This window comes from Mustela nivalis (assembly GCF_964662115.1).
Source record: "Mustela nivalis genome assembly, chromosome: 2".
Lineage (NCBI taxonomy): Eukaryota > Metazoa > Chordata > Mammalia > Carnivora > Mustelidae > Mustela > Mustela nivalis.
Genome location: NC_139021.1, coordinates 63,129,401 through 63,155,734, shown reverse-complemented (window position 1 = coordinate 63,155,734; position 26,334 = coordinate 63,129,401). Strand labels below are relative to the sequence as shown.

General features: G+C 35.6%; 1 protein-coding gene across 5 annotated transcripts in view; it reads left to right on the top strand.

Annotated features, from left to right (window-relative positions):
* Positions 1-26,334, top strand: part of PREX2 (phosphatidylinositol-3,4,5-trisphosphate dependent Rac exchange factor 2) — a 306,318-nt gene that overhangs the window by 145,259 nt on the left and 134,725 nt on the right. For all 5 annotated transcript variants that reach the window (XM_082721198.1, XM_082721202.1, XM_082721201.1 and 2 more), the window contains 8 exons: positions 919-1,061; positions 1,166-1,258; positions 3,007-3,155; positions 8,106-8,191; positions 16,246-16,382; positions 19,043-19,160; positions 21,118-21,302; positions 23,280-23,441. In XM_082721198.1, coding sequence (XP_082577324.1) covers positions 919-1,061; positions 1,166-1,258; positions 3,007-3,155; positions 8,106-8,191; positions 16,246-16,382; positions 19,043-19,160; positions 21,118-21,302; positions 23,280-23,441 — 1,073 coding nt within the window. The remainder of the gene's footprint in view (positions 1-918; positions 1,062-1,165; positions 1,259-3,006; positions 3,156-8,105; positions 8,192-16,245; positions 16,383-19,042; positions 19,161-21,117; positions 21,303-23,279; positions 23,442-26,334) is intronic.

The following is a 26,334-nucleotide window of genomic DNA, read 5'->3' as shown; positions in this document are numbered from 1 at the left end:
ACTACAGTTCAAAGAGTTTAAGTAACTTTCCCAGAGTCACACCCAGAATCAACCGCACACCTGGAGGTCTGTCTCGTCATAAAGCCAGACCTCGTACAGTGCCATGGGACAAGCGTCTTCCCTTTGGCTACCCTGCTCAATGAATCACCCTGTTCCAACAAGTATGCTTCAACCTACCAAGCATACATAAATAGGAATAAGAGAAGATTTCTCTTTTAAAATATTTTGACTGTTGTCAGGATCTCACTGAATATAAATTCTATCAGTATTTAGCTTTATTTTTAAAAAGGTTAATCTTTGGGACTTTGGGTAAAAATATTAATATTCAGATAAAAGGGGAAAATGACCTTTATTGAAATAAGATTATTTGAGAATAATGTTTTTAAACAGAAAAAAAAAAACCCAAAGAATTAGTGGAAACTAAAATCACATTTCACCCAGATGATATATTTCTGGTTTGAAGTGTTAGAACACAAGTAGCCACCATGGGAATTGCTCACGCACATAAGAGCAACACTTACCCATTTGAATTTTCCCATCATTGTTCAGGATATTAAAAACACACTTCAAATGTTTACTACAAATTCAAAACAATGTAGGCTTCTATGTTTTGGATTACATACATTTTTTGACTCAGTATAATCTTTTATTAAATTTGGGTGAGTACAAAAAAGTTAACATTGAAAAAATACTTAAAAATTCAAAATTCTTTACTTAATAGTAATTTAGAGGAAATATCAGCTTGAAGCTGTTGAAAGAAATAGAATAATATCATAGGTATATTTGTGAATGAAACTTCTTCTAAGAGTATGACATTGAGGTTATCGGACAGGTATTAGTTTATTTAATGTCTATTATTATGGAAAATGGTTTCAGTTTTTGGATTAATTGGAACAATTTGGATCTCTGTTTTTGTAGTCCTTGAAAAAAGTGAATTCAAAGATGAACCCCTGCTTTTCCGCTTTTTTGCGGATGAGGAAATGGAAGGATCAAATATGAAGCATCGACTTATGAAACATGATTTAAAAGTTGTGGAAAATGTTATAGCCAAATCACTATTGGTAAGATCATCAATATATTATATAAGTTTTCTTCATTTATTCTGTTTGATTTGTACCTTTTTTCATAGTTTCTTTATTAGTAACATTAATATTTTGCATTTCAGATTAAATCCAATGAAGGCAGCTATGGTTTTGGGTTAGAAGACAAAAATAAAGTTCCAATAATAAAGTTGGTAGAAAAGGGGTCTAATGCTGAGGTAATGTAAATTAGCATTTTATTTAAATTTGTTGTCCATAACATACAAATATAAGAGTTATAAACAAATTGAAATCAGCTTTTAAGTATCTCTGTTAAAAATAGTGTTTCTGAATAATCTAATTCTGAGTTGCTACTCCACTATTGGAATTTGTGACAGAGTTCATGTACTCAAAGATACATGAACTTGGAGGGAGGTAGTGCAAAGATCTATAGTTGTGAACTTCTTGACCTTCTGGGAGGTCACATGGCTCATTCCATGTCCCTGAGACTTCCCTGTTCATCATCGTTCTAGTCTAGAACCCTGTGGAGACTGTGTATAGTGGGACTACATTTTCTATGTCAGATAACTGTTCTGTTAAATCAAAATCTATGTCTTTTATTTTCCTATCACTTCTGACTGTCTTATAAAGATATAATTTTTTTTCTATTTTATTTATTTATATTTTATATAATCAGTAAGGTGCATGCTTTGACTTATTTTTTCATTAGGTTAATGCTATTTGATGTGCTCTCACCTCAGCAGTTTTTTAAACAAAGGAATATCTTGGTTATTCATTCAGAACTATTTATTTAGTACCTATTATATGCCAGGCAGTTTCTAGATTCTGGGAATACAGCAATGAACAAAAGATACAAAGTCTCCTGCTCTCATGGAACCTACTGGGAGTGTTATATCCCAAATATGTGAGATTTAAAGTATTCTCACCTTGGTACCTGGCTTGTAAACATGCCTTAATCCTCAAGCAAGCTTCTAAATATGGAAATCTTAAATGAAGACTGTGATAATAAGTAAAGTATGACTTTTTGCTTTGAACCTATTTAAAGTTAGTAGTGTATAGTAGCAAACTTCCATCCACCCTCCTATCTGCTAATACCCAAGGTCTCCATCTTTTACCAAAACACAAACTCATGCAAGACAGTGTTTTCAGTACAGCACATTAATTTCAAATGAAATAACTCTGGTCAGCTCATACTTTGTTAGTGGGCTGGGCCAACTAATGACTAGTTTTAGTAATTTTCTGCAAGAAGGAAATGTTTCTCCTAGACATTTTCTGTGGGTGTTCTTAGAGCATAGCTTCATCTGATTATGTCACTGATTAAGTGCCCTCTCCTAGGTTTTCATCATTTCTCTGGTAACCAAAACAGCATGTAGTTCAGAGGCAGTGGGATTGGTTAAGAATGGTGGCCTGGTTGTAATGCAGAGATATTGTCTTCTTTGCAATCTTTTCAGCTCCTGACAATCTGTGCTTTTTTGGAGCTCTTTTCCAGGCCATTCCTTCTCCTGCCCTGGAGATGTTTATGCTGTGTCATGTTAGCAATGCATATTCAGTTGTCATTGTTGGCTATAGAGAGGTTGAATCTCTCTGAATTAATTGGATATAAATGGAAAAGAGTAAAAAAAATTAACTAATTAATTAAGTAATTAATTAAAGGATGAAATAAGAAAAAGAACTATAAGATTCAACTGAAAAGAGGGCTACAGGAGGAGTACAAAATTAAGTCATAAAAGAAGGGGCAGGGAAATTCAGTGCAAATAGGTGATCAAATTTAAAACTAGGTCAAAGAGAATAACTGTGTTATCTCCCCCACAGTTCTGTTGTGTGAAATTATATAAAAAACATTGCAGATGTTTTGAATTGTCAAAAATCTGTAAGTTCTAGGTCTTTTCATTCTTCTAATTCTGTGGGAAAAAAAAGATTTCTTATTAAAATATAATTTGATTTTTTTTCCCTATTTCTCTCTTAGATGGCTGGCATGGAAGTTGGGAAAAAGATTTTTGCTATTAATGGTGACCTAGTTTTTATGAGACCTTTCAATGAAGTGGATTGCTTCCTGAAATCATGCTTAAACAGCAGAAAGCCTCTAAGAGTTCTTGTGAGCACAAAGCCAAGGGAGTAAGTTGTATTTTATGTGGGATTTTAAAAATTAAACATAGGTGAATAAAATAGAAAAGTTAACTAAGTGTATGTCTAGAATTAAATATCACATTGCTTGGGACATTTAGACCTTACCAAAATCACTAATACTGGTCTTTAATGATGGGAAAAAACTACATTGCTCATGCTGCTAATGCTTGCTCCTCAAATCAGATAGTTTCAGCAGAAATAATACTTCTTCCTTGCTGCCCAAATTTTCCTGGTCTGGGTTAGGTTGAGTCTGATTATAAGTGAAGAAAACTGGTAGAACACTTGATAATAAGGAACGTATTCCCCATGTTCAGCTCTAAGAATTTCAGGTCTATGATTTGGTCAGATATTAGGTTTATAATTAAATGCTTATAAGAAATGGGAGCACAATTATGTGAAATATACTTGCATGCTTGCTAGTACTTAGTGATATGTCAATTCTTTTTAAAAAAATGCTTGGTTATCTACCTACCTATGATTAAGGAAAAAACCTCCTGTTTTTTATAGCCAATTCAGAGAGTATAGGTTTTCTAAATGAAGATGTGTTTCTTATAATCATATCATCCATAAATAGCCATTACTTTTCTGAAATTCAGTGATAGTTCATTTTTTGAAGTGCTGAAAAGATTTATACAACCATGTATTTATAAAATCATGCATTATAATGTTTTTTTTAATTATAAGAGATTTTGGATATACTTGGTAGACATTGGCTTTTCTTCTGCAAATCATTGATGGTCTAGTGTTTCTGTGTCACATTTCCATGATTTGTTTAACCAATAAGTTAATTAGTATAATTTATGTGAAGTACTTCATGTAATGTTTTAATGTACTATGATTATATCAAAATTGCTGTTTAAAATTTAATTTTATTGTTTCTTATTATAATAAGCAACTTTATTCACTTTAAGGTAAATGAAGATTACCACTTAAAAACAAAAGGTTTATTTTAACTACTTAGGAAAATATTCTCAGTATATATAGCATAGTATTCTTCCCTGCCTTAATATATATATTCAGCAATAACTAGGTGTACTCTTTAACTTAGTAGTTGAAATGCAATGTAATAAGCTAGAATATATGTGCTGCCGAAGCAAGCATGCAATGTAATGAGCTAGATTCTATGGCATTAAGTCATCAAGGTCGATGTTAAAATGTACCAGGAAAAGAGTGAGTGTGACTCATTAAAATTACTCTTTTAGGAAGACTTTGGTCTAGAGGGCAGAGAGTAGCCATAACAGTGTCTTCTCTCTAAACCTATTGTTCATCTATTACTCCCTATTAACCCAACTCTAAGTAGGGTAAGGCTCACCTAGATGCCTACCTCTGGTCACTTTGAGGACACTTAAAAGGAAAAGGACAGACTGGAAAGGAATAAGGGGGTCATAGCCCAAATCAATCATTAGTCAACAAAAACGTCCTCCCCTTGCCCCCATTGCCCCTGATTTAACCCTGTAACTACTGATTCACTGATCATAGACATTTCAACAGTTGGATCATTCTGAAGTCCTCAACTTTAAGACTAAATAGATAGGGGCAAATCTTCAGTCCAGGAATTAACTACTAGATGAGCAGCATTAGAACCTGTGTCTCCTGACTCTTCCTGCAGTGTTTGTCACACAGTATCTGGAACCCCCTATTTCCTGTTCAGGTTCAAGCTTCTGTTCCACTGCTTGCTTGCTAATTGTGTTGCTTCAACATCTTCATCCATAAAAATATGGCGATGATGAGTGTCTGTGTTGTGGAGCTGCTAAGAACATTAAATAAATTTAGGTTTTTAAAGAACTTAGTGACTTGTTCAGCACATAGTGTGTGCTCTAGTGATGTTTTCTGTGATGCTTGTCTATTCTCTTATTTCAATTTTTCATTGCTCCTTTACTATATCAGAAACATTTTTTTAATTAAATTTATTTATTTTCAGCATAACAGTATTCATTATTTTTGCACCACACCCAGTGCTCCATGCAATCTGTGCCCTCTATAATACCCACCACCTGGTACCCCAATCTCCCACCCCCCCACCACTTCATTCCCCTCAGATTGTTTTTCAGAAACATTTTGTATTGTATTTCAAAACAGTTTTGAGGATAGAGTACTCATTTTTCATCTTTTACTTTTATTTATTTTTTAAATATATTTTTAAAAGGTTTTATTTATTTGATAGAGATCACAAGTAGGCAGAGAGGCAGGCAGGGAGAGAGGAGGAAGCAGGGTCCCCACTGAGCAGAGAGCCCGATGTGGCGCTCGAACCCAAGACCCTGAGACCATGACCTGAGCCGAAGGCAGAGGTTTTAACCCACTGAGCCACCCAGGTGACCCCTCATCTTTTGCTTTTAATTTGCTTAAAATCTATAGCCTTTCCTTTATGTCCTTATTCTAATGTATGATTCCTATAAATCATTCTTTCATATTTTCTTACAGTACCCACTTATACTTGATGTATTGTCTTGTCTGGGGTTAAGGAGGAAAGCAGAGATATGAGAAGTTAATCCAATAGAAGTTTTCTTTTGAATCTAGCTGTATTTTACACTTGATAGCATCAAAGAATTTTTCAAAAGGCTTTGTAACAGATTATTTAGTGCACTTACATTCTATGAGAATGTTCCTTTTCTATAATTTTAATTCTTCGTTTAATAGATAATATAGTGGTCCCAGCAGGGAAACATGTTTTCCAAAGATCATTTGATGAAGAGGGCCCCAGTATTATTACCAAAATGCACCTCATAGTGTTTGTACAAAATCTATAAATCTATAATAATTTTCTTGAAGATTAGAGTAAGGTCAGCCTTCACTAGCAATATTAGAAGGACAGAAGACCTTGCTCAGAAAGAACCAAGAAGGCTGCTATGAATTCCTCACAATCCACAAAAGCAACAATGGCTCACCATGGCCTGAAAGCTTGAAGTTATTTCAACAAAAGTGAACTCTCATTTGTAATACATAGAAGCATGAGCTACTTCTACTTTTTTGGTTCATGCTCAGAAAATGCATTTATTATTCCCTTTTTCTTTCCCTTAGTTATCTTCCATTTTCAGGTATCTTTTTTTTTTTTTTTTTTTGACAGATAGTAGTAACAAGGTGCTATTCAAAGGAAACAAATACAGCCTTATACACCAAAAAGTATATAATTAAGGATAAAAGATAAATTTGTCCTGTGACCTCTACTCCACCAATATGTAGATCACTTCATAGTGTATAGCCTATGGTGTGTAACCTAATTCATAATATGGCTTTCAAGTTTCCCTAAAAAAGATAATTTGTATTTCAATCAAGAAATGCTGGACTGCCTGCCTCATGTATATTCCAGATCACAGGACCAGCCGTCTGCCGCCAGACACTAACGCCGTATAGGGCTTTCTCAAGGGTTCTAGGTACAGCGTTGCTCAAATTGCTCTAGCAGCTTTTTTAATATACTGTAAGTAAGTGCTGCTGCACCTAACTTCAAACTCTGTCTAATGTGCCCTTGAAGTGCCGCTGACATTTACTTCATGATTAATTCATCATCTTTTGGAGAACACATTTGTTTCTTGCGCATCTAGGGCTATCCATCAAAATTTACTGCATTGTATTCGTTTGTCTTTGTTCTGTACTGCAATTTATGATACTCATTTTTATAGTTGTGATGTTCCGCCTTATCTCATCTTCTCTGCTTTTCCTTGTTGCTCTCTGATCTCCGGCTTCCTTCTGTGGAGTGGCTCACTTATTAGTGCCAAACTGGACATCCCTCATGGGTCTGTCATAGCAGCAGCTTACACAGGCTCTCCTTTCCTTCAGCTTCTTTTCCACATGGCTTCATTAAAAATATTTCTTTTCTTATTCAGGTTTTCCCTTTTGATGTAGTATTCTTTTTTTAAAAAAATTTTTTTTAAAAATTTATTTATTTATTTATTTGACAGAGAGAGAGATACAGCAAGAGAGGGAACACAAGCAGGGGGACTGAAAGGGAGAAGCAGGATTCCTGCTGAGCGGGGAGCCCGACAAAGGACTCCATTCCAGGACCTTAGGATCATGACCTGAGCCGAAGGCAGATGTTTAACGACTGAGCCACCCAGGAGCCCCTTGATGTATTATTCTTTCCAAGTTTCACTGAATAAATACTGAAGTTAATCACATTCTTAAATTATTTTGGTGTAGTGTTTGACAGATCTGTTCTTTATTACTAGCTTTTTGTTGTTGTTCTTTGATGAAGTTCCCAACAGCTAGGATGTATTAACTCTATGTTTCTTTTATTAGTTTTCACAAAGAAATTCCACAGTGCACTGTCTTCTTTGCAACAGTAAATTAAGGAGTTGGGTGCCTGAGTGTCTCAGTCTGTTAAGTGGTCAGCTCTTGATTTTGGCTTAGGTCATAAACTCAGGTTGTGAGATGGAGCGCTGAGTCTGAGTCTGGTTCCAAGCTCAACAGGGAATCTGCACTCACACTTTTTCTCTCTCTCTTTAACATAAATAAATTAATTTTAAAAAATCAACTAAGGAGAGAAGCTTCCATTTTATTGAAGTGCTTACATAATTCATAGCATGATGTAGGGCAGTTGACCAAAGATTCCTTTTTTAATCTCCACTGACACCCTGCAAAGTAAGTTTTAACTTTCTGTGGAAAGTCAAGCTCAGAGAAGTTAAGGAGTTCATGGAAGTTATTCAACTATCAAGTGAGTAAATGAGGACTCAAAGCTAGTTTTTCCTGATCCTAGAGCCTGTTTCTTATTCAGCATATACCGTGCACTAGCCATGCTCCATTGAGGAAGTCTGTCATGCAGGTCTACTGGGTACCTGTGTGAGGGCATGCACCCTATTTGTTTCCTGTTTCTAATTCAGTCAGTGTCTTTTATACAGTAGACTCTCAACACATTTATTAAAAGAATGAATAAAAGTGGACATATTGTATTAACCAACTGTGGCATTTTAACATCATCTTACCCTATTTTCTGACTGATTTTAGGACAGTGAAAATCCCAGATTCAGCTGAGGGACTTGGATTCCAGATACGAGGATATGGCCCATCGGTTGTCCACGCAGTAGGAAGAGGTGAGAAATTCATCCTGCATGGCAGACAGCTTTTCAGCATATTTGGATATTGCCTGCTGAATAAGAATATGTTCAAAACGTACATGGTCATGTTGTCATGTATTTTCTCAAAAGTATTTTTACTTTATTGGTTCAATGGCAGTACATTCCTAAAAATAATCATGGGACACCAGGTGGCTCAGTTGATTAAGCAGCTACCTTTGGCTCAGATCATGATCCTGAAGTCCCAGAATAGAGTCCTGCATTGGGCTCCCTGCTTAAGCAGGGGAGTCTGCTTCTCCCTCTGACCTCTCCACCCCCCCCAACTCATTCTCTCAAATAAATAAATAAATAAAATATTTAAAAAAATAAAAACTTTTAAAAATTGTAAGGCATATTTATCACTGTTAGAAACTGATGACATGAATGGAACCAGAGCGTATTATGCTAAGCAAAATAAGTCAGTCAGGGAATGATAAATACCATATAATTTCACTCATATGTGGAATTTAAGAAAAAAACCAGATGAACATAGGAGAAAGGAAGGAAAAATAAAATAGGATGAAAACAGGAAGACAAACCATAAGCGACTCTTAACTCTAAAGAAAAAAAATCAAGGGTTGCTGGTGAGTGGAGAAATGGGGTAAGTGAGTAATGGGCATTAAGGAGGGCACATGATATAATGAGAAATGGACATTATATGCAACTGATGAGTTACTAACTTCTACCTCTGAAACAAATAATATACTATATGTTAATTAAGTTGAATTTAAATAAGAAATTTTTAAAAACTGATGAGAGTATAAGAAAGCAACTGATTTCTGTACATTGATTTTGTATCCTGCCACATTACTGAATTGCTGTATGAGTTCTAGTAGTTTGGGGGTGGAGTCTTTTGGGTTCTCCATAGAAAGTATCATGTCATCTGCGAAGAGAGAGAGTTTGACTTCTTCTTTGCCAATTTGAATACCTTTTATTTCTTTTGTTGTCTGCTGTTGGTAGGACTTCTAGTACTATGTTGAACAGCAGTGGCGAGAGTGGACATCCTTAAGGCTGTCAGCTTTTCCCCATTGAGGATGATATTCACTGTGGGTTTTTCATAGATAGATTTTATGAAGTTGAGGAATGTTCCCTCTGTCCCTATACTTTGTATAATTTTAATCAGGAACAGATGCTGTATCTTGTCACAGGCTTTTTCTGCATCAATTACAAGGACCATGTAATTCTTCTCTCTTCTCTTATTGATTATTCTATCACATTGATTGATTTACAAATGTTGAACCACTCTTGCATCCCATGAAAATATAGAAAGGGAAATTAGAGAATTGATTCCATTTACTATAGCACCAAGACCCATAAGATACCTGGGAATAAACCTAACCAAAGAGGTAAAGGATCTGTACTCGAGAACTACAGAACATTCATGAAAGAAATTGAAGAAGACACAAAAAGATGGAAGAGCATTCCGTGCTGATGGATTGGAAGAATAAACATTGTTAAAATGTCTATACTGCCTAGAGCCATCTATACTTTCATTGCCAATCCTGATCAAAATTCCAGTTTTCAAAGAGCTGCAACAAACAGTCCTAAAATTTGTATGGAACCAGAAGAGACCTGAATTGCTAAGGAAATGTTGAAAAAGAAAAACAAAACTGGGGGCATCATGTTGCCTGATTTCAAGCTTGACTACAAAGCTGTGATCACCAAGACAGCATGGTACTGGCACAAAAACAGACACATAGACCAGTGGAACAGAATAGAGAGCCCAGATATGGACCCTCAAGTCTTGGTCAAATAATCTTCAACAAAGCAGGAAAAAAATATACAGTGGAAAAAAAAGACAGTCTCTTCAATAAATTGTGCTGGGAAAATTGGACAGCTGTGTGCAAAAGAATGAAATTCGACCATTCTTTTATACCATACACAAAGATAAGCTCAAAATGGGTGAAAGACCTCAACATGAGGCTGGAATCTCTCAAAATCCTGGAGGATAACATAGGCAGTAACCTCTTTGACATTGGCCACAGCAACTTCTTTCAAGATATGTCTCCAAAGGCAAAGGAAACAAAAGTGAAAATGAACTTTTGGGACTTCATTAAGGTCAAAAGCTTCTGCACAGCAGAGGAAACAGTCAACAAAACAAAGAAGCAACCCACAGAATGGGAGAAGATACTTGCAAATGATACTACAGACAAAGGGCTGATATCCAAGATTTATAAAGAACTCCTCACACTCAAGACATGCAAAACAGATAATCATGTCAAAAAATGGGCAGAAGACATGAACAGACACTTCTCCAAAGAAGACATACAAATGGCTAACAGACATTTGAAAAAATGTTCATCATCATTGGCCATTAGGGAGATTCAAATCAAAACCACATTGACACCTTATACCAGTTAGAATGGCCAAAATCAACAGGACAGTAAACAACATATGTTGCAGAGGATGTGGAGAAAGGGGGACCCTCTTACACTGTTGGTGGGAATGCAAGTTGGTGCAGCCACTTTGGAAAACAGTGTGGAGATTCCTCAAAAAATTAAACAAAGAGTTACCCTATGACCCTGCAATTGCACTACTGGGTATTTCCCCCAAGATACAGATGTAGTGAAAAGAAGGGCCATCTCTACCTCAATGTTCATAGCAGTAATGACCACAGTTGCCAAACTGTGGAAAGAACAAAGATGCCCTTCAAAGGACAAATGGATAAAGAAAATATGGTCCATATATACAGTGGAGTATTATGCCTCCATCAGAAAGCATGAAGACCCAACTTTTGTACCAATATGGATGGGACTGGAAGAAATTATGCTGAGTGAAATAAGTCAAGTAGAGAGAGTTAATTATCATATGGTTTCGTTTGCTTGTGGAGTATAAGGAATAACACAGAGGACATTGGGGAATGGAGAGGAGAAGTGAGTTGGGGGAAATCGGAGGGGGAGACAAACCATGAGAGACTGTGAACTCTGAGGAACAAACTGAGGGTTTTGGAGGGGAGGAGGTTGGGGGGTTGGGTGAGCCTGGTGGTGAGTATTATGAAAGGCATGTATTGCATGGAGCACCGGATGTGGTGCATAAACAATGAATTTTGGAACACTGAAAAAAATGAAATAAAATAAAACTTAAAAAAAAAAAAAAAACAATAACTGATGAAGGAATGATGCCTGCCAATCTCATTTTTCTGCATGTTTCACTTTAGCCAAAGGGTATAACAATTTTAAGGTTGTCTATTTGTATTTTTCTCTGGTGGCAAATAGCTGTATTTTTGTCAATAACTCAAAGATGTAAGTTTTCAGGTTTAAGAATGATCTGTGTGCTTTATAACCTGTTGCTCTAAGATTACTTCAGGTGTTTCTATAAATAACATTTCTTAAACCATAAAATGCATTTTATATTAAATAATAACGTGTTTATATTTTATTCTTTTTTATTTGATAGGTAAGTAAACCATTGATATCTCTTTTTCTATGTATTTTAAATTTTATAGTATACTAACTAGTAATAGTTAGTATACTATATATAGTATAGTAAATAGTAATGATTTAAGGGAATGACTTTTAGAGCCCACATAGTGTATAACTTGCTGCTATAGAAAGAAATGTCATTATAAGCAAAGAAGCTATGTGTTCATCTTAACCAGAGACATACATGCTTTTCATTACCAAGAAACATAAAATTATAAAGTATCTTCATGTGATCACCCAAATATTAGTCTGGAAAATTTGTGATCACCCAAATATTAGTCTGAAAAATTGCTATCAGAATCAAATTGATCAAGAACATATGACCTTTATTACATTATAAAATTGCCTTTGTTAGTGTATATATGACAAAAATGAATCTTATTTCAAAAACTTGTCTTTTCACTCAGGTGTTAAAACATATAGACTAATAGATATTTAAAACATTTCCAACAACTTATTCTTATTATATAACTGAAATGGGATATATTTAATACTCAAAGGGGATAGTTGGTACTTCCAAGATCTTCATTTTCACTGAAGACAAAAGAGTAAGTCACATTATCAGTACTATAAAATAACTGAAAACCTGATTGAATGACGGTGTGCTTCTGTCCTTACTACGGTGTCATTTAAAGAGCCGGATTCTTTCTTTGGAAAGTAGTTGTAGGGTAGGCCCAAATCTGGTTCCTATGCTCTTTGCTTCTGAAGAGTAAAAGAAATGCTTATGTGCTTTTCCTTTCAGATGCATATTAAAGGGAAAGATACTATTCAGTGGTTTCTTTTTGCACAGTAATTTTGCTATAAGAAGGAAAAACTTATTTCCCTTTTTCTTCTTTGGTGCCTTCCCATCTCCACATACTAGAGTATATCTATAACTGAGATTTTACCTTTGGAATCTAAAATTCCAATATGCCAATTTCTTATTGCAATCTCATCACTTTGGTATTCTCAGCTTGTTTTTTAATTTAATTTTGTTTTGTTTTGTTTTTAATTCATTTGGGACTTCCAGGCTCTGGATCCTTCTTTTTCCCCTGAAGCCTCCCTTCTTTAGCAGCCTTATCCCATGGCAGGTCACCTCAGTTATTCTTGCTAGCATCACGAGGGTCCTCTTGTCCTTATTCTTCAGGTGCACTAAATCACCTCGTTAGCCTTGGATGAACTTAATCATCCTATTTGCTTTTCCTCCTGAGTGGGGAAAAAACTATCATGGGTGTGGAATTAGCATTATCCCAGTTTGCCGTCTTTTGCTGGGCCTGTCTTACTATTCAGCAACCTCTTCATGTCTCTCATCACTTCCCTCTTTCTCTCCTGTCTCCCAAAATGAACTTCCTTTTTCACCCCACAGACAAATTCAGGGTCCTAAGTATAAAACCCTCAGAGCCCCACACCTTTTTCTGTACACCCACACCTTTTGCTGGTTCTACCACCATCACCAGCTTCCTCCCACCCTAGAGGAAGAGGTGTTTTTTTTTTTTTTTCTTTTTAGAGTTCAAGGTGAATTTCTCAGTAAGTGTTCTAGATCTTATGCCTTCTCTGGAGCGCCATGCTGTCTGGTATTCCCTTCCAAAATTTCAGCCTTTTTTTCTTGGATTATTCTAGTACAGGCTGTGAGCATGCTCAATTCTTTCCCACTAAACTAAACAAACAAAATGATCTTAAACTAGAACAGCAAACACAGAACTTGTCCCTTTTCCTTCTTTTCCCATTTAGATCCACAAGGAATTGGCATTGCCTGGGACCAGTTAGAAATGCAGAATCTTAGGATCCACCCAGGACATACTGAGCAGAATCTACATTTTAATGAGATCCTCAGATGATCTGTATGCACATCCAAGATTGTTAAGCTCAGCTCTAGAATAGTGCTCTAATAACTTTTTTTTGTCATGACCAAACTTCCTGAAATGCTGTTTGTATTTTCAGCTGCCTTTTTTCTCTTCCTATTTGAGTTTTAGGACAGTGCTATAGACATCAGTCCCCATCTCTCCCCACCCATGTCTCCAAAGCCTGTCTTACAAGAGTTATCATAGTCTTGACTGAAAAATACTACGGACATTGATAACATCTGTATTAATTTGAGCTTTCTGTGGCATTTGATTAAACCGACTACTCCTGTTTGCAGAAAACGTTCATCTCTTGATTTTGAGATGATGCTTTTCAGATATTTCTCCTATCTGTCCTCCGGCCAGTCCCTTCATCTATTGTTGGCTCCCTTTTTTCTTCTCTGCCTTCTTGTTTTCTGTAAGAAATCTTATTGATGCTCTTGCTGGAGATGTTTAAATCTCTGTCTCCACCTCAGACCTCAGCATCTCTCTAAGTGAACTTCCCATCCATTCTCTGAACTTGCTTTGCCTTTTGTATTCTCTTTATTTGAATGACTATCTACTCAGCCACCGAGTCCAAAGGTAGAGGTGTCATCCTGGGGACCATAGCCTCTTCACAAACTCTGTCATCAAATATCAAATACTCGATCTTGATTGCAGTAGATGCCTGTTATGATTTTGATTTTTTACTTAAACTCAGATGATTCATTCCCTGTTTGGGGTGGGGGGAGGGTCATCTCACTTGTGCTTAAAATTCTTCAATGCTTTTCCTCATGCATATATAGTAAGGTTAAGGTCTTAGGACTTCACATGGAGTAGGCAAGGACTTCACAATCTGGCTCTGCTTGGCTTTCCAGGGTCTTCACCCACCACTCCCATTTTAAGCTCTCACCAACTGCTCACGTGCTCCCAAATGTCCAGGTTATTTCTTGACTCAGTGCTTTTTTTCAGACTATTCTTTCTATGGGGAATGTCCCATTTCCCTCCAAGACCTACTTCAATCCAGAAAAACCACTTGGAATTTCTGGGCGTGAATTTTAGTGAGAAAAAACATATATATATATATATAGTCTTCTTGAATGTAAATTATGTTCTCTAAGATATTTCATAATTCTTTCATGAGAGAAATTGCTTACAAAATAAGGCTCTTCTAACATAAGTTTTATAATCACTTATATTAATTATATTCATTGTATCTATTAATGGTGCTATATAAATGTTGACTTGCTCAGAATATCAAATAATAATGACTTGAAAGTTTCTGAAGATCTTAACTCACTGGATATTTCACTTGCTTATTTAAGTCTATATCTGTGCAAATGAATGATAGACAGTTGCTGTCATCTGATTCATTTTATTCTCCACCAATTCTGTGGTTTCTGACCCTTTGAGGATATCCTGAATGCTTATTTTACTTAGCAAATCCAATCTATTTGTGGTTGCTGATTGATTTGATTTTTTTTTCTTAAGAATTTCTTCTGTTTGCATTTTAAAAAATGAAAGTGATTATAGAATTGATGAATCATTATATTGTATACATGAAACTAATATAATGCTGTACATTAATTATACTTTAATTTAAAAAATAAGAAGTAAGACTGAAATTTACAAGCTATTGTAAATTTCAAAAATGTTGCAATAACAGTTACTAAGAAAAACCAATGAAAGTGAATACTAGTTTAATATTTAGATATTTCATAGACTAAAGAAAGATAAGTAAGGCATACATTTCTGGCTTTCCATTTTGCCATTATGTATGCATATGTAGAAAATTAAGACTGACTAGATATACAGATATACAGAGAGTCAGGATGAAGCAGTGATCTATTGGCTGAAAATCTGATGACATGTGACGATGTGAAAGTATAATCTTGAGTTGAGATGGAGTTTCTAAGTAACATGCTACCAGCAAGTTCAACACTGCTATTTTAATGTTTTTGTTCAGTTGATAACTTTAATTTCAAGTTTTATAGTGATAATTGTAAATGATTTGGCTGCTGAATTCTGTTATAATTTTTATTATTTTGTACATTGTATTGTACACATCATTACAAATTAATATGAAAGGGAATGTTACATATCAAAATTTGTGACTTTGAATTCTAATATGTTTAGTCTTCTTGCAGAAATGTTTATTTTTATATTATCTGTGATTTTAATATGGTTTAACTAGATTTCCTTGTGATTAAGTTTCATTGAATGGGGAGTATGGAAACAGTGTTACTTGACATTTTGAGCCTTCTCGGGTTTATCTAAATCAATGGTAGCTTAACAAATTCCAGACTTATTGTACGTAATTGTGTTTTTAATAAAAGGAATGTATATTTCCTTTAAGTTTGCATGCAGGAGAGTGTACAATATTGTGTGCTTGTGTGTGTGCTTAAGGCATGCAGTCAACTTACTATCTGCTATTTATAATACAGCTTTGATATGATCATCAGAATTGTACCTACAATAGATAATTAAAACCAAAAATGTCTCAATAAAACTATGAAATGTGAAAAAAAAAAGTTGAGAGGGAAAATAACTGATTAGTATTATAAAGGTCACTTTACAATATCCCTTCACATTCATTCTCAGAGAGATGGGAGAATATTCTGTTAATCACAGCTTGAATGGCCAGATAAAAAGTAGAAAAATGTTGAGAGGGCATTGCTGTCAGAATCAAATTTATCAAGAACTTACTAGCTAGATCTCTATTATATTTTAAAATTGCTTTCCTTGTTGCCTATGTGATAAAAAGGAATCTCATTCCTCAAATTTTTGGCAATTTTCTCATTTGTATTTGAAGGAACTGTCGCTGCAGCAGCTGGTCTTCACCCTGGACAGTGTATTATCAAAGTAAATGGAATCAATGTCAGCAAAGAGACCCATGCCAGTGTTATTGCACATGTTACAGCCTGCAGGAAATACAGAAGACCAATGAAGGTAAATTGCCCTGCAGTATACCCGGATCTCATTGCAAACTTGGGTAGAAAGCCGAGAGGTCAACACAAGATAGTGCCAGAGATGTCTGTGTTTTCTACCTTTAAGTTCACATTTAAGCACAGCGTTGTAAATTTTTTGATGATTGCTTTATCTGCATAATTATTTATAATCAATTTTGCTTAAATGATTGCGTCTTATTGTTAACAGTATTAATCATTGTTTAAAAAGTGCTCTGGGGTATCTTCATTTGCATTGTGATAGGAGTTTCCAAAGACCTAACTGTTGATCAAATTGAAATCCAAAGGTTTGAATTGTTTTCTTGACCCTTGTGAATGCTTTAGGATATATAATGGTCACTGTACATCTGTGTGGGTTTTATAGGGTCTATGATTGAGTTTTGGATATATTTATTTAACTGGATTTAGCTCTTAAAAGAAAATACCAAAATGTACTTATCATTACTTAAAATTCTAAGCATTATCCTCTGATTAAATTTCAAGAGCTGTAGAAAAATAAAATTAGAATGCTAATTTATAAGCAAAGCTTATCCCATGAGGTACAATTGCATATTGGGCTATAAGAGAAAATTCTCTCAAATTAATCAACTAAATGTAAAAGGAACTTTAGAGGAGAGGCTTTGTATTTTTTCCTTCATGCATAGCCAGGTACTCTTTTGGACTTGAGAATATGATTTTATGTCCAAACCAGAGAGAGGAGTGGAGTGGTTATTTTCTCATAGGCCAGGACTGACATCCTATAAAATACTGAACCTACAAGAAAATAGCTCATCAATTTTGCTTATTAATAAGGTCAAAATAGCAAAGCAAATTGGAATTCATGCATAGACTCATAGTTATTCTGGTTGATAATGGTAAAAGACGAAAGATTTATGCAATCTGAAGAGAAAACAGAGTATGATTGGTAATGGTTTAATAAATATTTATTGAACTGTATTATTGAATGAATTTTTTTAAAAAGACACTTTTGAAATTATCAAAACTTTCCCCTTCAATTGGAATTTTGATAAGTGACCAAAGTGATTTGAGTTTGGTTCCTTTTCACTTTCCTTGACTGCCTTCTTAGAGAGGGGGTGGTTAGTGAAATGATTAAGAAAAGCAGTAAATAGGGGTTCCTGGTGGCTCGGTCGGTCACAATTGGCTTTGGCTCAGGTCATAATTGCAGAGTCCTGAGATTGAGTCCTGATCAGCGGGAAGTCTGCTTCTCCTTCTGCCTTCCCCACCCCCAGTCCTGCCACCGTCTGTTCTCTCTCTCTCTCTGCCTCTCTCTCAAATGAATAAATAAAATCTTAAGAACACTTATGAAGATTTTTATTTGGGTGTTATAGGCAACTGATAAATTACTCCCCAAATTTAAAAAAAAAAAAACACCTTTTTTTTTTAAGAAAAGCAATAATTAGAAAAATTCACTAGGCAAGTCACCTGCTCCATCATGTATCCATTGCCACAAAACAGACTGTCCCAAAACTTACTGGCCTTAAAACAACAATGATTGATTATTTCCCTTGATTCTGCATCTGCAGATAGATTGAGTGTTGATTCCTACGAAGGTGCTGATGGGCAGAGTTTTGCTGGGAATGTCTGGGCTCTGCATCTCCCCCCTTGAGTTCTCTCACTCCAGAGCTCCTCCCTATGGCCTCCCTTTCCAGTCTAGGGAGTTGTCCTATCTGCATGGTGTCTGCCTTTGAAGAGGGCATAAAGGGATCAACTCTATTTAAACCATGCTTGCTAATATTCCTTTGGAAAAATCAGATCCCATGACTAAGCCTTGGCTCAGTGTGAGAAGGAGCTACACAGAGGTGTGGATACCAGAGCATGTGGTTCCTTAGGGGTCACAACAAATTACCAAGGGGTATTTTAATGATCGATGTTAACTAGCCTTTTAATGGTGGTTGGCAATATAGTAATGAAACACAACTGTGAAGTTAATATAAGAGAAAAATGGATGATGTAAATGATATCACAGTTACGTAGTGCAATTCAGTTTCATCATCTGACCTAGGAAAGGTATAAACTTTAAAGTAAATAATGCAGACCTGAAAGAATTTGCTTGGTGGCCATTTCCTCTTTCTCATTTATTTAGGTGAGCATGCAATTGCTATTTTAATTAAAATATAGGATGATTAATGATATGGAAGGATTAAAAAAGTTACATCACTTGGGAACCCAATGAAATGAAAGATGTTCTTCCAATTTTCTTATTGGTTTGCTTCAAAAAAGCATTAACTGTATTAAATATATGTGTCAGGAGAGCATTTAAGTGGTTTGTATAGTGATAAATGATTGATTCTTCAGAAAACGGTCTATCTGGCATTTATTTATTTAAAAATGTAATTTATAATTTAAGATATACTTGAGGCATTTAAGTAAGCCACTTGGGAAATGCAGCCTATTTAGAAACATCTTTGGAAGATAAAATTTCAAGCCTAAAAAAAAAAAATCAATTTGCTAAATAATATACTTGCTGTTGACTTTTTATTAGTTTCTGATGTTGATTTTCTTTCTCTTTCAAATTTTATTATCTTTAAATAAACTAGAAGAATAAATAAGATTATCAACTCTCCTAAAGTGGGTTTGTGAAATGGATATACATTTTTAGAAGCACTAATACCTCTGAGGTTTCTTTCCCCCTCCTCATTCCAGCAAGATTCCATACAATGGGTGTATAATAGCATTGAGAGCGCTCAAGAAGACCTTCAAAAGTCTAACTCCAAACCTCCCGGAGATGAAGTAGGGGATGCTTTTGACTGCAAAGTAGAAGGTGGGTTCCTTCTTTTTCTCCTAATTTGTCATAGTAGTATTCTTTTTCAGTGTGCCTGTGTCTCATCCCAAGTATTGAATATCTTCTATTTTCAAGCAACTTTCTTAAATCATTATCACCAAATAGATGTTACGTCAAATACATATGTAATAATAGCTAGTCACTAACATGCCATTGTTGTAAAAACTCATCAAAAAAGAAAATCTCTCCATAGTGTTATTGTCATCATCCTTATTTTATGGAAGAAGAAATTAAAGCTTATTAGCTTAAGGGATTTGCCTGAGTCAGTAAATGGTAAAATGAGGATTCAAACCCAAGTTATAATGTGCTCCCTTGTTTTGAGTTTAAATGCTGTGTGGACTTTCCTAATCCAATGTGGTTCACAGACCAGCAGCTGCAGTATCCCCTGGAGAGATGCAGAATCTCAGCCCCTGCCCAGACCTATTGAAACAGAATTTCCATTTTAAGAAGAGCTGATCTGTATGTGCACTAAAATTTGAAGCCTGAGTTTAGAAAGAAAGTCTATAGTTCCTTTGAAAATACTTTCTTGATTCAAGTAACTTTTACTGTATTCTAACATTAATTGTAATGCAAGAGACAATGTAAAAGTGAGAGGAGAGAGATCTTTTGATAAGGACTCATACCATTTCTGTTTCCTCCGTGAAGCAACCAGCAGATTACTGTATTAGTGGCCTCTTCCTCAAGAGTAAAGGGAGAGAGGCAATTAAAGTTATATTTTTGCATTGGACAAATACCTTGAATTATTGTTTCAACATTTTTCCACAGAAGTCCTTGAACCTTCGCTTACCTTTTCCTGGTATCTTTCCATTCACATTACTAGTAGATAACTCTGGACATCTTTATTGTACTACTAGGTTCTTCCAGACCAGCAGTTACACAATCTCCTACACACACTGATCATAAGGGCGGCGCACTCTGCCAAAAGCTGTGTTTCCTCTACTCCTACAAGGCCACTGGGTAGGAGCCACTAAGATCATGGGTGATATTAGAAATATTTCAACCATACTGGAGCTCCAAGGTTGTTATGACATACCAACTTTCTTAATTATTTAAACTAGAACAAATCTCAGGACCTTGTCTTGAGGCCTTTATTCCTCATTTAGAGTTAGCTGTTTTTGCTTATCATCATTAGTGCCACAGTGAAAAGGTTGATGAGTTGCTCTGATAATTTATTTCTAGCTATTCTGGGACTCAATTATTCTAAGATAAACCTTTATTCTGCTTTTTCCTATGTTATTTTTGCTGTGTCTGCCATTCTGGGACTTAATTGTTTTTAGTTAACTAATATTCTATTTTTGCTAATTTAATATTTGCTGTTAGGTTTCTCAGGGGTTTTTCTTGCTTCAGATTTTAGGTGTTTTTATGCCACTAGACTGACCATTGGCCAAAAACCGATAGGAAGATAGTCCAGATGAAAACGTTATTATAGCAAACAATGACATTTTCTCAGTGAGCTATCTACAGAAGATATGCTGTCTGGGGGAAATTCATGCATCCTGTCTGCTGAAAAAAATTATTATTGGATCTCCTTTCCACTTCTTCAGAATGGCTTTATAATTTTTTCTGCATTGAACAAATATTCATTCAATGTTTGAGGCAATTTTAGGAGCCTTACTTTAAGTCATGCATGGTTCTAATAAAAAAAAATAAAATTGTTTGTGTAACGTTTATAATGGTATAAATAGGCATACATATGGTCCATAGATCAAAATAAATGTGCAAAGACTAGTCATGTTAGAGTGGTGAGATTCGGATCACTCAAACATATGTGTTTTTTTTTTTTAAAGTGTTCTTGTTTTTAAAAAATGGTAACGAGACATCAGATATAGCCATCCTTTAAAGAAATCTTTAAAATTTATTCGGAGAGACTCAAATTTTTTAAAGAGACTAGCAAACCCTTCCTGAATTTGTTGAATTCATAGTGTCTTTGTTCCAGAGGTAATTGACAAGTTTAACACCATGGCCATCATCGATGGGAAGAAGGAGCACGTGAGTCTGACAGTGGATAATGTGCACCTGGAATATGGGGTCGTGTATGAGTATGACAGCACAGCTGGGATAAAGTGCAACGTGGTAGAGAAGATGATTGAGCCCAAAGGTTTCTTCAGCCTCACCGCCAAGGTATGAGTGATCCCGGGAAAACAAGGGATTTTGTTCTAAATAAAGTCCCTGACACCACCCCCACCTCCACTTTAAAATGTGTAAATAGCTGTATGTGCTTCAGCTGTCAGCTCATTCAACTTTCTTTTCTTTTTTTCCCCCATTACTCCATATGCGTACAACCTTCCTTTTTATTGATCTCTTTTGGAGTACAGTGTGATGTTAGATGGGACTCTTGCCCAGGCAAATGTTAGTTGATTTGGCAAAGGCTTCTCTGCATTTAGTTGAGTTTGCTACATCTGTTGATTCAGTATCATGATTACCTTTCAGATGGTTTTTGTGACAGGTGGTGCTTTTTTAAATGTAGATAATCCTCTGAAAAGTATTTGAAGTCTTGAAATGTATTATAAGAAACTTCAAATTCTGCAAGTCTCATGTTTATTTCATAAAATTTCACAAGGCATAGAGATCCATTTATGAATAGACCCTCAGACATTTATGTAATTCTTAGCTGGGAAGGATATCATCCTTAGTCTTCAGACTAAACCAAGATAGAGCGGGAGGAAGGGAGTTTTCATCAAATGGATAAAACATTGTAAGTGAGAGGTGACCCTGTGCTTGCTTTTCATGACCCCTCCACTAAGTAAATAAGTAAAGCTCCTATTAGACCCTCCCCAGGCCTAAGCTCTAGTATTTCATCTGCTTTTCTATCACTTGGTAAGGATTCAGGTATTATATATAGCTTCCCTACTTTTATTTTTTCATGTTAACTCTTGTTTCATATATGAGTAGTTGAGATAGACTATGCACTATTTCAAAATTCTTTTATGTTTTTGTTTTATATTCTAAAAGTCAACCTCAAAAATATTCCATTATTCTGATGCTGTCCTACCACTATATATCTTTTGATATAGAATCTATGTTTTCAAAATGCAACCACTTACTATCACATTACTAAGGCAGTCCATGTAAAAGTTTGGCACCAGGTTATTAGCATTATTTTATCTCCTTTTTCTAGCTATTTCAGATTTTCAAAGTTACATGGGTTATTTTATATATGAGAACTGTATAAGTCTTGCAGATATTTCTATTTTACACATGAAGAAAATAAAATAAAATAAATTAGAAATTTAACCAAGATCACATGGCTAATGATAAAGCGAACTCTATTATTTAGAGAAGCGATTAAACAAAAAGCTTACACTTTATATTCTGTAAGTCAGAGAAGCAGAGGTGGTGAGGGAGCTCAAGTAATCATAGCATCTATATATTGTATCCCTCATCCAATATTATAAAAACGTCAGGTAAGGGTGTAACTGGTCCTTGCAATCTTTGAACAGTCATCAGTATGACACGTAATTAACTCAACTCGTTGGAAATTCTCAGCGATCAGTAGTATGCACACACAAATACACACAAGTGCTGTCTTACAATTGATTCAAATAGCCAAAGGGACTTATTAATTGAATATATCATAGGGATGCTTTTATCAGATGGAGCTCAGACCCTGCAACTATCATTGATTTTACTTTAGCCGAACAATTTCTTATTCATTTCATCAGCAAACATTCGTTATATGCATTCTCTGTACTGGCCTCTCAGTAGAAAGTAAGGATGCCATTCTGTTGGTTTCCTTCATGTTTGTTGTTCTGCTACCAAACTGAGGAAAAAAAAAAAAAAAAAGTTCTGAGTAACTCCAACTAAAATACAGGCAGTGTGCTACCACATCAGAGCATACTGACTTATCCAGCAGGGAGTCTTTGAAGTCCACTCACTTTCCTCAGGCAACCTTTAACAGCTGACAGAAGGCAAAGCATGAGGGGCCAAACACACAAGCCCATCACTTCACTGGGATGGTTTTACTGAACACAGAAATCCCAAGCAGCTCAGGGAAGTGTGCCGGGTAGGGTCACCCTGCGTTCTAGAATTGTGAAAATTTTATTTGGCTAATTTTGAAGGTTTTCTTTTCTTGTTCCATGTGCGTGTGTGTTACTCCAGATTCTTGAAGCCCTGGCTAAAAGTGATGATCATTTTGTACAAAACTGTACCAGCCTTAACTCTCTAAATGAAGTGATTCCTACTGACCTTCAGAGTAAATTCAGTGCGATTTGTAGTGAAAAAATAGAGCACATATGTCAGAGAATATCCAGTTATAAAAAGGTAAGAGGTTTATGTATATACTTTGCATGGAATTATTGTTTAAATTATTTAAATGTCCAATTTAATTCAATTCTTGATATTTTCATTACTTATGTACCAGTTTATTGAAATAGTAACATTTATATAACATTTTAGAGTTTTTAATAGGCCTTTCCATCCATTAGTCTTACCTGATCTTTATAAATCTGAAAGCTATCATTATTCCACATTTTCCAACTATAATAACTGAAGTCCAAAGAATTAAATTACTAGCAAAAGATAGAGTTGGGATGTAAAGCCAGGCCACTTAATTATGAGTCAGTAGTTCTTTTCCTTTTCTCTTAATAGAGGGACTCAAACTCTCAATCAGAAAGTACATGGAACACCGTCTCCTTGAAATTTATTTGACATATTTATTGAGCACATTTTGTATACCAACCACTATTCTTGGTGCTTAGAATATAGCAGCAAAGGAGAGAAGATCTTCCCTCTCAGGGTACTTACATTTGAGTGGGAAAAGCAGCAAAGAATTAAATAAATCTTTACAAGGGCCCCAAAGCAAAAACAACAACAACAGCAACAAAAACGGGGTGGTGGGGAGGGGACCTGAGGGGGTACAGGTAGTCAGAAGGATGGAGGCTTAGGAAGGGACCAGTGTGAAGAGCTTGGAAACTTTTTACCTTTAGGAACTTTGGAGGGAGTTTGGATTTTCTTCTCATATCAACGAGAAGCGATCAGAAGCTTTTAAACAGGGGAGTGACTTCATCTGATTAAGGTTTTAAGAAGGTGGTGCTGTGTCTTCTGTAGGAATGGATTGCAAGAGGCAAGGATAGAGACATAGAGATGAGGAAGAAATTGTTGCAATAGTCCCAGTGAGTGGTGATGATAGCTTGGCCTATGGTGAAGGTGGGGGAGATAAAAAAAAGTAGAAGACATAATTTAGAGGTAGAATTAGTATAAATTGATCTCCAAAATATATCCTCTAGTAATTTTTATTTTTTTTTCTATTTGTGTCAATAGGAGATTGGCTAATTAAATTATTTCCCTCAAAATGAGGTTTATTTTTTTAAAATTTGGTACAGCCATACTAGGAAATATTATTTACCATAGTTTTTATGAATGTGAGTTAAGTGTGTATGTTTTATGCTCCTGGTAAATTAAGTGAGAGATAAGCCCATATGTGTCCAAATATGGCTGTGGGAGAATAGGGAAGTGCAAGAATTAATACTTCAGCATTGGTTGCCTCAGGTGAGATGTGGACAAGGGGAAGAAGAATCACCACGTTTTTCCTTAAGACTTCCTAAAATCTTTAGCTTGGGAGGTTAAATATGTATTGTTGTTTTATTTTTTTATAAGTCCATTTGCATGAAGAAAAATGATTCTCAAGATCACTGCTTAACTGTCACATCTGTTAATCCTATCTCTGTGATCGCTGAGGTCAGGTCACCTATTTGAGTTTGGGAAAGATGCCATGAATATGCCTTGTTGAAGCTGAAGGACAGAAAATTCTCTTTAGTTCTCCCTTCGGTGTAAGATAGGACAGTGCTTGTAAGTAAAATTTAAAAGGTCTAAACAAATGCAAATTAATATTTCCCTTTAAGCACATTTTGAAAAGAGAATCATTCTATTTCAGAAATGGATTTGTGTGAAGTATGACAGGGGTTGGGGCCAATTTTGGTTGTCAAACTTGTCAGTGTGTGTGTCTCATTTCTTTTTCTTTTTCCATTCATACAAACAACAAAAGCAGTAGAAATAGCTTAAAGAAATACACATGAACAAAAGTAAACTATGTAAGTAAAAACAAAACAGTAGGATGAGGGTATATTATGTAGGATATTGATTCAGCTGCTGTGAGAGGGACCAAGATAACACAGGCTTAAAACTGAAAGCTTATTTTTCACTCACATGGAAGTTCAACTGGAGTCCAGTGGGGTGCGGATTGATGATATTCTAGGGATCCTTCTCTATTTTTGTTCTCTCCCCTAAGACATCGCCCTTTCCACAAAGTCAAAGTCGGCTCATCAGCACCATGTCTAAGCTATAGTCCCTCAGAAGAGAAAAGAGGAAGTAGAAAGTAAAGAGCTCCTGTTGAGGGCATGACCAGGAAGCCACTCTCCTATTCACATCTGATTAGTCATTTAGTAGAAGCAGGCTGAGAAATGTTGTCCCCAACAAGGCATTCACGTGCCCAACTAAAACTCACAGAATTGGGTGCCTGGGTGGCTCAGTGGGTTAAGCCTCTGTTTTCGGTTCAGGTCATGATCTCAGGGTCCTGGGATTGAGTCCCGCATTGGGCTCTCTGCTCTACAGGGAGCCTGCTTCCTCCTCGCTCTCTTTCTGCCTGCCTGTCTGCCTACTTGTGATCTCTGTCTGTCAAATAAATAAATAAAATCTTTTAAAAAATAAATTTAAAAAAAACTCACAAAATTTTATTAATAAAAGGAAAAAAGAGAGAATGGATATTAGGGAAAAATTAGGAGGTACATTTATAGGTAAAGTTATAGTACACTGATGATGTATAGACCCATCATGGGAAAAGGGTGATGAGATCCGCAAGTCCTATGACTCTAGTTAGTTGCTAATGTGGGATATGATATCTGAACTTCAGTTTCCTGATAATCAAAATAAAAGAAGAAACACAGTCTACTACATATTTATCAGCAATCCTGTGATTTATACATGTTTCTCAAGAGAAGCAAAGCTTTTCTTAGACTGAGTTCCAAAAGAAATCTCTCACACTGAATTTCAAAGAGATGGCACCAGGAAATGTCAGGGCAGTGCCCGTAAACATGTCCCTGAAAAAGAAATAGCAATTTGTTTTATGTGACAGACATTTTTAATACACTCTTTAATGAAAGCCAGTGGCACAAGTCAAAAACCCAACTTCTCAGAAGCAAATTTGCTGCAGGATGGG